This window comes from Humulus lupulus, chromosome X, assembly GCF_963169125.1.
Source record: "Humulus lupulus chromosome X, drHumLupu1.1, whole genome shotgun sequence".
NCBI lineage: Eukaryota > Viridiplantae > Streptophyta > Magnoliopsida > Rosales > Cannabaceae > Humulus > Humulus lupulus.
In genome coordinates this window covers 6,406,988-6,420,079 of record NC_084802.1, presented here as the reverse complement: position 1 = coordinate 6,420,079, position 13,092 = coordinate 6,406,988, and the positions used below count along the sequence as shown (strand labels likewise).

General features: G+C 38.8%; 2 protein-coding genes across 2 annotated transcripts; both read left to right on the top strand.

Moving 5' to 3' along the window:
• The first annotated feature begins 150 nt into the window (after positions 1-150).
• Positions 151-2,031, top strand: LOC133805442 (receptor-like protein 7). Its single transcript, XM_062243627.1, has one exon. It carries the CDS (start codon positions 151-153, stop codon positions 2,029-2,031), a length of 1,881 nt encoding a protein of 626 aa, XP_062099611.1.
• A 20-nt stretch (positions 2,032-2,051) lies between these two features.
• Positions 2,052-2,498, top strand: LOC133805441 (putative receptor like protein 25). The gene has a single exon (XM_062243626.1). The coding sequence runs from the start codon at positions 2,052-2,054 to the stop codon at positions 2,496-2,498; it is 447 nt and encodes a 148-aa protein (XP_062099610.1).
• The last annotated feature ends 10,594 nt before the right edge of the window (positions 2,499-13,092 follow it).

The window sequence follows — 13,092 nt, the reverse complement described above, 5'->3', positions numbered from 1 at the left end:
AGAAAAAGTGACAGGCATTGAGCAACAATAAAGTTTAGTTTAACATTAAACACGATCACCACAACCAGTAAACTTTACTTAATCAACACCAACTCAACACATATTCCGTCCATGCAGTGATTATTGTTGTGCTCTATGATGATGATCAGAATGCATTTTGCTTTGCCAATAATCTTCCTACTACAATTACTCACTTGTTTCTTCCCTATTGTGCAGCCACTTTGCCTCAGTCATGACAGACTTGCCTTGCTGCAACTCAAGAATAGCTTTACAATAGACAAGGACGCTTCAGAAGAAGCATCGGCTTATTCCAAGGTTGCATCATGGGCTTCGGAGGGGACGAACCACGACGAGTGCTGCTCATGGGATGGTGTCAAGTGTGACCAAGACACCGGACATGTAATTGGCCTTGACCTGACAAGCAGTTGGCTTTACGGTTCAATTGACTCCAATAGCACTCTTTTCAAGCTTTCTCAACTCCAGAACCTCAGCCTTGCTGATAATGATTTCAATGATTCTCCAATACCCTTTTCCATTGGAAGTTTATATTCTCTGAAGGTCTTAGATCTTTCAGGTTGTCAGTTCTCTGGATTGCTTCCACGTTCTCTGGGTGGGTTAAGAGGCCTTAGTTTCTGTTACCTCGCGTATAACAACTTGACAGGTCCTATCCCTTCTTCTCTTCAAAACCTGACACATATAACTGAGCTATCTTTTGCTTATAATCAATTGCATGGTCAACTTCCAGCTTGGCTTGGAAACCTTACTCAGTTGACTTGGCTGAATCTTAGAAACAATATGTTGCATGGTGTTGTGCCACATTCATTTTCTGGACTACGGGCACTTGAAGCTCTTCTCCTCAGTCACAATGAATTGAAAGCTACACTGGAGATCGATATGTTTCTTGACATGAAATATCTAAGGAGGCTACAACTTTCAGGTAACAAGTTATGGTTGCGTACTGAGACCAACAATTCAAATGCAACTGTTTCCAAGTTTGAGGTGTTACACCTTGGTTCGTGCAATCTAAGCAACTTCCCCAGTTTTCTGCGCTACCAACAAAAACTTAAGATAATTGATCTCTGGGAAAACCAAATTAGTGGGAAAATACCAAAGTGGTTATGGAACACTAGCAGAGAATCATTGGGGAAAGCTGATTTTTCTAGAAACTCATTGACGGGCTTTGACCAAACTCCTCCTGTTGTGCTCCCATGGGTTCGTCTGGTTTCACTAGACCTTTCACAAAACGCTTTGAAAGGATCACTACCGATTCCTCCAGCGTCCATCATCCAGTACGATCTCTCGGACAATGAGCTAAGTGGAGAGATTTCACAGTCATTGGGCAACAAAAGTTCCCTACAACTTGTTGATTTATCCAACAACAATTTGAGTGGTGTGCTTCCGAGATGCTTGGAAGAAGAGCTTACCGATTCTTTGTCGATTCTAAATCTGGCAAGCAATAACTTTCATGGTACAATTCCTCAAATAGGAGCCCATGGAAGCAAATTGCAGGCCATTGATCTAGGCCACAACCAGTTAGAAGGACCCTTACCAAGCTCCTTGGCCAATTGCACCATGCTTGAATTCCTAAACCTTGGAAACAACAAACTCGATGATGGATTTCCTTCATGGTTGGGTGCTCTTCCGAATCTCAGACTTCTTCTGTTGAGAAAAAACAAACTCCGTGGAGTTATAAACGAACCAGTTTCAGACTCTGGTTTTCCAAAGTTACGTGTTATCGATCTCTCGCACAACAGATTCACAGGTTTGTTGCCACCTCACTACTTAACGCAATGGAGTGCCATGAAACGCGTTAACATTACCCAATCGTCGTATTTATCTGGGGATTTTGTATTTTTTTATTACGATAATACTACTTACTGGGGGTCTTATACGTACTCGATGAATATAGCGAACAAAGGCACTGACATAGCTTATAGCAATATTCAAGCAATAGATTTGAAGGAGAGATTCCTCGAGGCATTGGGAGTTTGCAAGGGCTTCAGGTGCTCAACCTTTCGAATAACTTGCTGACCGGAACTATTCCATCATCCATGGGGAACATGACCCGACTTGAGTCGTTGGATCTTTCCCAAAACGACTTCTCAGGAGAAATCCCTCCCAAGTTGGTGCAGCTCACATTTCTTGCTTTCTTCAATGTCTCCGATAACCATCTCACGGGACCTATTCCTCGAGGGAGGCAACTCGATGCATTTGATAACAGTTCGTTCATGGGAAACTTGGGACTGTGTGGCGATCCATTATCGAACAAGTGTGAACATTCAGAGGTGCCTACCTTGAAGACCAAAAAACAAGACTCGGGTTCTATGTTTGACTACTTCAATTGGATGACTTTGTTTTTTGGATATCTTGGTGGACTAGTCGTTGGGATCGTTATTGAGAACGTTGTTACAACCATTTATGGATGGTCGGGAACGACAATGAGAGAGTGGAGGGGAGACAGAGCACGAAGCCAGTTTGACCAAAATGACATGATTTAAGCATATGTAAAGTTTTCATTTGGAATATGTAATCATAATCATAATGCCGCGCGCATGATACCATGATAGCTAGCTTCTTCTGAATACAGAGACGTAAGACATGTATGTATGTATGTATGTATGCATGGTTTGGTAGAGAAGACATGTCTGCTGAATCCAGGGCCAAACTACTCCTAATGAAACATTAGTTAGGATTTAACTACATGTTGAGAATACACCTTCACAATATGTGACTATCTATATTCAGAATCAAGCTCCCGGTCAAATTAGTGTGTCTCATACTGTGTCAAACCAATATAATTGTGACACTTCATATTTATATTTCATTTATAAAAAAATTGTCATTGTTCTTTCACAACAAGTTAGGTTTTAACATGAGGTGTCACAACTAAATTGGTTTCATACAACTAAATTGGTTTCATACAGTATGAGACATACTAATTTGACAAAAAATCTTGATTTCTATATTCAGAGACCTTGATTGAGATGGAGCCCTAACTTGTTGTGAAAGAGCAATAACAGTTTTTTTATAAATGAAATATTAAATATGAAGTGTCACAATTATATTGGTTTGACATAGTCTGAGACACACTAATTTAAGAGAAGATCTTGATTCCTATATTCAAAGACCTTGATTGGGTTGGAGCCTCCCCTCTCAACAATTCTAGACATCCTTATTAAGAAGAAAATTGAACATAATATGGAGACACACACTTGCTCACACCAAATAAAATAGATTTCACATATTTATATGTGCCATTACATACACTTTTAGAAAATAGGTCTTTGTTATCCAAATTGGAACAACTGAATAGTATATGTCATTATTAGAGCTGTAAATACGGGCCGGACTTTTGAGCACGGCACGAAACCGGCACGAGCCCGGGAGGCACGAGCACGACACGGCACGAAAAAATATGCGCTTGGGCCAGGCACGGCACGAAAAAATATGGGCTTGGGCCAGGTACGGCACGACACGGGCTTAGCACGGCACGGCACAACAAGCCCGAAGGCACGAACAAACTAGCCCGAAAGCACGACACGATAAAAAACCCGATATTTTGACATTAATAATCATAATAAATTTTTATTTGTCAATAATTAATAAATTAAAATGATAATATATGTCTTATTTTTTTCAATGTTTATATTTTTATAATTATATTAATTTATTTTAAGATTTGTTAGTTAAATTTTTAGCATTTATTAGTAGGTATTAAAATTCTAATAATTATCTTTGATATAATTTTGTGTAAAATATTGTTAAAAAGTATATAAAAATATCTAAAATTATAATTTAAACAAAGTAATGTATTTGGTTTGGTGGTAAGTCCATTGATGGTTAAAGAGGAGGTGGAGGATTCAATTCTCCATCCTCACATTTTTTAGCAAAAAAAAAGTGGGCCTAAAAGTGGGCCCAAATTTGGGCCCGACTATAGAAAGTGGGCCTAAAAGTGGGCCCAGATATAGAAAGTGGGCCGGCCCGACTTGGGCCCGACACGGCACGACATGGGCCGAGCCCATGGGCCTACTATTTCAAAAATGGGCCGGGCCCGGTCCGAATTTATCGGAGGCACGAAAAATGTGGGCCGGGCAGCCCACATTTACAGCTCTAGTCATTACATATATACTATTTTTATTTTAAAATTTTAATTTAAAATTTATTTTTTAATAAATGGGTTCCCTGTAGAGATTCTCCGCCGCAATAAGAGACTCCCCACCCCGCCTTCGACAGAAAATAATCAAGAATGGGACGGAAACGGAGATTTATATTTTAAATGAGGACGAGAATGAGGGAGCACTCCCTGTCAATTCCTCACCCCATGTGCATGGCTCTTGGAGTTGAATTCTATTAATTTGGTGACACCATTGCCAAAGATTCAATTCAATAATTAAGAATTTAAAAAAAAAAAATAAGTGAAACATAATTAGAGCATGATGAATTGATGATGAGAGACAAAAATAGGGATATATTTTAAATTGTTATTATTCACTCACATATTTGTTACACTAAAAAAATATACATCTTTACATTCATATAGGGTCAAAAGGAGGAATGGATCAAAATATCGATCAATAAAAGAAAAATTAAAACAAGTGGGAGCATGGAAAATTATTTTCATGAAAAGATTCAAACTCAAAAGAATGAAAACATTTCAAGAAACTAAAAAGATACTTGTAGTTTAAAATTTATATACAAAATAGCAACATAAATCCAAGATTTTGCGTCTACTTTTTGCTTGCCTTAATTTATTCATTTTTGTACTATAATTATCTTATGTGATCCAATTATTTATACAAGCATATAAAACCATTTCAAGAATATTTTTACAAAATGATTATATATATATTTGAAGAACCGAATATTTTTTTCCTTGAAAATAAAAATGGAGAAACAAGAACTCACTTGTAAACTTTTCTTGGATAGAAAAGCCTTAGCTTATTCATGCCTATTTTTTGTATAAATGATCTGAACCAACACGTATCATTTTGTGATTGTTCTAGTCATAAATATTTTTAAAAATTAATTTAAAATTTTAAAAATAATTAAAAAATAATTTAAAATATTAATAATATAAACTGATTCAAAAATATATTAAAACTTATTAAATCATAAAATATTAACTCATCTAATTCTTAAAATTCATGTGTTCTTAAAAGATTAACTCCTTGACCCTAGAAAAAAACATATGTTCTTAAAATTCATCCAATAACCCAGAAACCATCTACTATAAAATAGCCGAACTTAATATTCAAAGAAAAATTATCAACAACTCATAAACTATAAACCCAGAAATTTTCAACAACCCATAAACCCAAAAATTATCAACAAACAATTGCAAAGTTATCAACATCCACGAATATGTGCATTGTGACAATTCAATAAGAAATAACAATACAAAATATTCAACAACACAAATTATCAACAACCTAAAACTCAGAAATTATCAAAGTTATCAACAAACTCAAATTAATATTCAAACCCAGATTTAAGCCCAAATTTTTTTGACCCACTATAAACCCAAAAGCAAAAATGCAAACCTTTGTAAAGGTTGTCAAAGCTTGGAGCTTGTCGCCCAGGAGCCACCATCGAAGCTTTGAGCTCGTTGCCCAGGAGCCACCGTCAAAGCTCGGAGCTCATCGCCCAAGAGCTGTCGTTGAAGCTCGAAACTTGTAGCCTAGGAGCCACCATCGAAGCTCAGAGGAAAAAGACAGAGGTTGTTCAATCACGGAGCCATGTGGTCGAAGCTGTGGTAGAAATTTGTAACCAAATTTTTTAACTAAAATTCATTTTTTTGTAACCAAAGTTTACAAATTTGTAACTAAAATTTACAAGTTTATAACTATATGACACGATTTTGTAAACATCATTTACAGACTAAATAAAAAATTATAACAGACGTTTACAAAACTATTACAAATTGTTATCTGTATTTGTGTAATTTTTATAAAATTCAAATTTAAAATTTAGAGTGCTATGTGTAATTTTTCTTATTATAGGCGTGGAGCCTAGATTACTAACATTGTGGCGCCAAGGCCGACCCGTAACAATTGGGAGTCCAAGAAATTTTTTGATATTTTTATAATATTTATATATAAAGTGATATTTTGATAAATTTTAAGAGCCTTTTGTATAAAAAAAAATAATAGTATTTTTTTAAAATTTTGAGTCTTTTTACTTAAAGATTTTAGGCACATATCTAACCCGCTTATATCTAGGCCAATATATTAGTGTAGTGCTTAATCCCTCAACAATATGCTCCATAAAAAATATAAAAAACAAAAAGTGAGAGTTTTGCACCAAAATACTTTCCGTACCCACACTCTAAGAAGAATCGGATTGTACCATTATGCTTGGAGCCTATGACTTGGTCAAGATCAGCCTAGTTTAAAGTAGGTCTTTTATGAGAACACTCTAAAATGTATAAAGTTGAACTACATTATTTTATAATTTAACTAACTATGTTTATCAAAATGATGTATATATATTGGTTTGAATATTTAATCAGACAAAGAGCCTTGTATATAAATATATGTTCATATACCTATCTAAGCCTTCGCGCATGGTAATGTACTAATGGTTGTGCTGAGATGTATCTAAAAATATATTAAGATATTTATATATATATATATATAAATATCACCCATGCATAAATATACGAAGCCAATGAATCACGTAAAAGACTATATATAGTAGCTAGCTTAGTTGATTACGTACGTACCTTTCCAATTAACTTGAGTTACTTGTTATACAAGTAACAACAAAGATAATGATGAATTTAACATGACCCGATCAATCCTAGTCAAGTAATAACTTGTAGTTTTCATCAATTAACATCAAGGATTTCTCATCACAATTATGTAACATCGTTTTCTACTAGTCGCTATTAGTGAATTAACTCATAAATACCAATTGAGGAGTTAGACTAATAATAATTCAGCATTTTCATCATTATCCTCATCATCATAAACCTTAAATTTGATAAAATTACGGCCACCTTATATTAAAGTTCTCTAGAAGAAATATTATTATCAAATTATGGCCACCCTATTAAAGTTTTCTAGAAGAAATATTATTGTTGAATAATAATATAACAACGACACATCAAGATTAACCATTCGATGAATATAAATAAATATATATTTTTTAATGTTTTTTTATAAAACTGAATGATATTTTTTTTGTTAAGATTTTGCTAAGTAGCTTTTTGGATAGGGATGTCGAGTGCTCTCCACAATGTTCGACATGATATTAATTATTAAATATGTTAGAGCGATGATTATGTAAAAACTATAAAAAGACTATTATTTTGCAAAATGACATTTAAAAATATTTATTTTGCCAAATATGTCTAGTAATAATAATATAAAACAAGAATGAAAATAATTGAAACTAGGAAATTTTACACAAAGTGTCAAAATTAGGCGGGTATTTTAACTTTTTTTACTATTTAGTATTTACTTATATACTATTTTTTAAGTGTCATATTTACAAAAATATTATTTGCTTTACTTACACCTATCAATTACATTCCCACCTATCAATAATTTTTTCTTTTTCTTCTTCCTCCTCCATCTCATTCTCTCTCTTCTTCTTCCTCCTCCCCTCCAGCACATTTTCTCTTTTTCTCTCTTCTTCTTCTTCCTCCATTTCCTCTCTGCCCAAGCTTCAACTGCTCTTCATCATCACTTCGGTCTCCCCATCGCAACACTCCGACAGCTTCCAACCCCTTTTCTCCATTGTTGGTGTTGCCCACTATGTTTTTGTATTTTTGTTTTGTTGATTTTTGGTTGATTTGATTTTTTCACTCCTTTAGTTGTTGTGTATTTTATTATCTTACTGTTTTTTAGTTTATTTTTGTAACGCCTTGGTTACTCCAAGACCGTTACTGTGGACTTTAAACAGTGCTTAACTCGCTAAACGAGTCATTAGGTTATAAACGTGCATCTAGGTGTTATTAATAGGCTAAGGTGAAAAATCTCGATCAAAAGGAATGGATATATTTTATTTAAAACATAAAACTGTACATGGACCATAAAAACATTTACAAGTTATTTACAATCCAAAATGGTCATTACAGTGTAAAAATTACATCCCACCGACCTAAGCATCAAAAATAGGGTTATCCCCTAGTTCCTCTAAGAAACACCTTGGCCGTGGTGGTCAAGCGGTCGCATATGTACACATCGCCACCTAAGCTCTCCACCCAAGGCTGGGTGAGCTTTTCTTTCCCTTTATCTGCACCACATAGCACCCGTGAGCCAAGGCTCAGCAAGAAAACTTATTATTACATGTATACAATATCAATAAATGATTATAGTAATCATTCTGGGCTTGCAGCCCAATCAGATAAGTGAATATCACTAATGATTCTGATAATTATGCTGGGGCTTGTAGCCCTAATCAGATAAGTGACTATTGAGTCACACGTTGTGCAGGTGACTAATAAGTCAACCTCTAAAGATTGGTTCCATGTATACATGACTTGTAAGTCCATCTCTAGGGTTATGCTCCTTAAATAGATGGCTAATATGTAACGCCCTGGATAGCCAAGACTGCTACACTGTGTACTTATAAAGGTACAGGACTTGCAAATCAAGTCATTTAATTAAAAATGTGCCGCTAACCATGAATGTGCTAGGGTTAAAAAGGGTTTTGGTCTCAAAAGATGCACTTTAAATAATTAAACAGTTTTACACATGGGATCCCAAAAAAGAAACAGTGTTTAAAAGTTGGTTTACAGAATCTCCAAAATACAGACAACCACCAGCCATTCTAAGGAAAAACAGACATTTCTGGTTCCCCGTTCCTACCTTCCCCTCAACCGTGGCAGTTGAGCAGCTGGTCATGTACATTAAGCTCGCAGAGCTCTCCTAATCAGGGCTGATCAAGTTTGCCCGTGCCTTTACTTGCACCACGTAGCACCCGTGAGCCAAGGCCCAGCAAGAAAACATAATATGCATCACAAACAACAATAACAGATGAATAATCCTTTAAACGTGATCAAACACTCAATACTCATATTAACCACATAGCACGTATTCAAAATCAAAGAAGCAACTAAGCATTAATAACAATCAGGTTACATGATAATCAGGGCCGAAAACTTAGGCCGCACCCTCTGTGTAACGCCCTACTACCTTAGAGCCATTACCAAGTGAGTTTAAAAATGTGCAATCACTCGCTAATCGAGGATTTTAAAGCAAACGTGTAATTAAATCATAAACAAAGTAGAAATTTTAGAAATAACCCTATTTCATTGAAAATCATAATAGTTTAACACCTGGGATCCCAAAATACAGTTTAGAAATATCTACAACATATAAATACAATCAAGTCGACTAAACGACAAAATCTACGTTTTATAACAACCATCTCCCAAAATCCACTGGCTGTGGCAGCCAGGCAGGCCAAACCTGTACACGCCGCCTCATGCTTGCTACACTCATGGTTGGCTGGCTTTCTCCTTGCCCTTACCTGCACCACAGAGCACCCGTGAGCCGAAGCCCTGCAAGAAAACCCACAAACAGATAACTTATGCAAAAATCAACACATAGCATATAAACAGGCCATCAATAGGCTAAACACATACGGCCAAGCCGACCCAGGCGCTTTACCAGACCCTAGGTTTGCGGTCCACACCGTGAGGATATCCCAAGTATCCTTTAGGGTCCGCCCTGGCAGCTCGCACTCCACGTGCTCAATACTGCTCCCGGCCCCTTGCCGTACTCGGCCTTGCACTCAACGTGCCCAACGCCGTTCCCAGCCCCTGCTGACCTCGGCCTACACCGTTCCCGGCTCTTGCCGAACATCCACATAATTGCACTCATAGCATAATAAACATATACTGAACACTAACAAATTCAATCAAAGGGCTACGCCCTGAAATTCAAACATATTGGGCTCAGCGCTGCATACAAGCTCTATGGGAACAAGGGTTTCCTTTCCTGAGTCCCGAGCTCTCCGAGCACCGCTATCCCGAGCACAGTCCTCTAACTTGAGCCTCGCCAAAACCCTAGTCACAACACATTAAAAATATCCATCCATCAAGTTCTAATCCATTAAATAACTTTGAGCCATAAATCTAACCTCCGGGTCCTTGAATTCTATCAATCTGGGTGATAAAATCCATCCCGAGCCTTAACCACTGAGTTCCCAAGCCTAAACACACTTAAAAACTCAAACTGGCACTAAGAGTCGCGGCCCTACCCACAAGCGCCGCGGTTAGCCTCAAAACAGAGACTAGCACCTCCCTGTAACACACACGGGCCGCGGCGCACATCACCAAGTGCCGCGATGCGCCTCAAGCTTCTCAGCCTCCCATGGCCGCGCGCACACACGGGCCGCGGCCCTATCCTCCAACCCAGAAATCTTTATCCTTTTCCTGCAGTTTCTTCAAACCAATTCACCCAAAACCAAACTAGCAATCCTAGATAATTATCACAAAGGTTCTAGCCCAGTTTTGACATCAAAACCTATCAAGAACCAGCCCCCAAAACTCAACCTAACAATCAAATCCCAATTCAAACTTAGCCCACATGCAACTTCAATATACAACCTTAAACCAACTGCAAGATTGGCTCAAATCAACATATTAAGAACTTACCTTGATGAATTATACTTCTTTGCAGATTCTCTAAATCCCAAGCTCAGCCTCAATCCTTAGTTCTTGGCTAATGGCCACCCAAAGCTTAATTCCCTTGAGTTTGTCTTAGAGAGTGAAAGAGAGAGGGAGATGAGAGATTATCTTCAGCTGGGAAGGAAAGGTGAATGTCAGTTTCTAAGTCTCCACTAGCTTCTTAAACTTTGTTTTATTTAACGTAAGCTTTAAGGTTACCTCAAGGCTCGGGATACCAAAACGTCCCCGAGGACAAAACGGTAAATATTCCCTCCTAGACATTCTATCCTCAAATATATCTCCAAATATATATTTCCATACCCTAATAACCCAATATAATAACTAATGCCCAAATTACCCCTCGACTCGCCCTGAGTCGGATTCTCAACCCCGTTGTGACTTTCTGGCTAACCCCTCCCCAGGACTGTCTCAGGCCGTGCTACACAGATAAATCACATACATATCGCATTTATCACATTTATCTCAGTTATACCCCTGCTATCCAAACGGGGCCCACATGCACATTTAACTCAACTAAACATGCATATTTATCATATATTCACATATTAGCTTATTAATTCATTTATTGCCCTCCAGGTACGCTAATCAAGCCCTAAGCCCTATTAGCAAATTTGGGTCGTTACAACTATCCCCTCCTTACAAAAATTTCGTCATCGAAATTACCTGAACAACTTGGGATACCGCTCCCTCATCTCTGACTCAAGTTCCCACGTAGCCTCCTCAACCTTGTTGTTTCTCCACAGCACCTTCACCAAGGCGACGGTCTTGCTTCGCAAGACTTTATCTTTCCGGTCAAGAACCTGAACCGGCTTCTTCTCGTAGGACAAATCCTGATCAAGCTCTAGATTCTCATAACTTAGAATGTGCGTCGAACCTGACACATATTTCCGGAGCATGGATACATGGAAAACAATATGAACCCCTGATAAGGCTGGAGGCATCGCTAGTCTGTAAGCCACCTCTCCAACCCGTTCCAGAAGCTCGAAGGGGCCAACAAACCTAGGGCTCAACTTGCCCCGAACACCGAACCGTTTCACTCCAATTAAAGGTGAAACCCTAAGAAACACATGATCACCAACCTGAAATTCCACGCCCCTGCGTTTCATGTCTGAATAGCTCTTCTGACGACTCTGGGAGGTGAGCATTCGCGCTCTAGTTTTCTCAATCGCCTCATTGGTCCTCCGACCAATCTCTGGACCCAAATACCTTCTCTCACCTGTCTCATCCCAATGAACAGGTGATCTACACTTCCTTCCATAAAGCATCTCGTATGGAGCCACTCCGATGGTCGCCTGATAACTGTTGTTATTCGAGAACTCAATCAAAGGAAGATACTTACTCCACGATCCCCCAAAATCTAACACACAGGCTCGCAACATGTCCTCCAAAATCTGAATCGTCCTCTCAGACTGTCCATCTGTCTGAGGATGATAAGCGGTACTAAACCGTAACTGTGTGCCCATGGCCTTCTGCAGACTTTCCCAAAACTGGGAAGTGAAGGAGGGGTCTGTGTCGGATACTATCGACCTCAGAGCCCCATGAAGTCGAACAATCTCCTTCACATACAACTCAGCATACTGCTCTACAGTATAAGTTGTCCTAACAGGTAAAAAGTGGGTAGACTTGGTATACCTATCCACAATCACCCACACTGAGTCATGTTGTCCTACGGTCCCCGGCAAACCAACCACAAAGTCCATGGTGATATCCTCTAGGCACGTTAATCAAGGCCCTAAGCCCTATTAGCAAATTTGGGTCGTTACACTCTGTTTACCCCACTGACTCCGGCCCGCTTAAACCGAGCTCAGTGAATAATAAGCCGTCCTCGGCTACCAGTGGCCGAGCCGCGCCCTGTGCGCTAGTTTAACCTTGGCACTCTTAGGCCGTTGGTTTACTGTATACATGGCATAATGCCATCCTTTCAAGGAATACATGCTAGGGAACCCTTAGTCCCATTACAATTACACAACCGGGTGCAGTTTTCTTACCTTAAATTTCTACCTTCACTGACTACGAGCGACGTCCCTCGAGCACGATCCGTTTCCCGAGCCTTAGCTTTAACACCTAGTCACAACCAAGGTAATGGATTCCATCAATATTCAAATAAAAGTTTCCGGGTACAATGCTATCTTCTGGGACATCGAATTCCACCAAACATGGTGGTGAAATCGATCCCGAGCACCTTAGGTTAGATTCCCGCGCTTAAAATCCCCAAAAGATCAAAAATGCACCCAAGGGCTGCGACCCTTGAAACCTAGAAGTGGCCCGCCCCTAAAACAGATCCCAAGCCCCTCAGTGGGCAGACACGCGCCGCGATGCTCCCCTTCGGCCGAGCCTCCCTGGCTTCCTTGCTTCGTAGGGTCGCAGCGCTCTAGAACAGAGTCGCGATCCTACCCTTCGTGCCCAGAAAATCCACCATTTCTAGCATCCTAACCTCATTCAAAACCATCCCA

Excerpts from the sequence above, each read along its gene's own strand:
- LOC133805442 (XM_062243627.1), top strand. The coding sequence starts at position 151 with ATGCATTTTGCTTTGCCAATAATCTTCCTACTACAATTACTCACTTGT.
- LOC133805441 (XM_062243626.1), top strand. The coding sequence starts at position 2,052 with ATGGGGAACATGACCCGACTTGAGTCGTTGGATCTTTCCCAAAACGAC.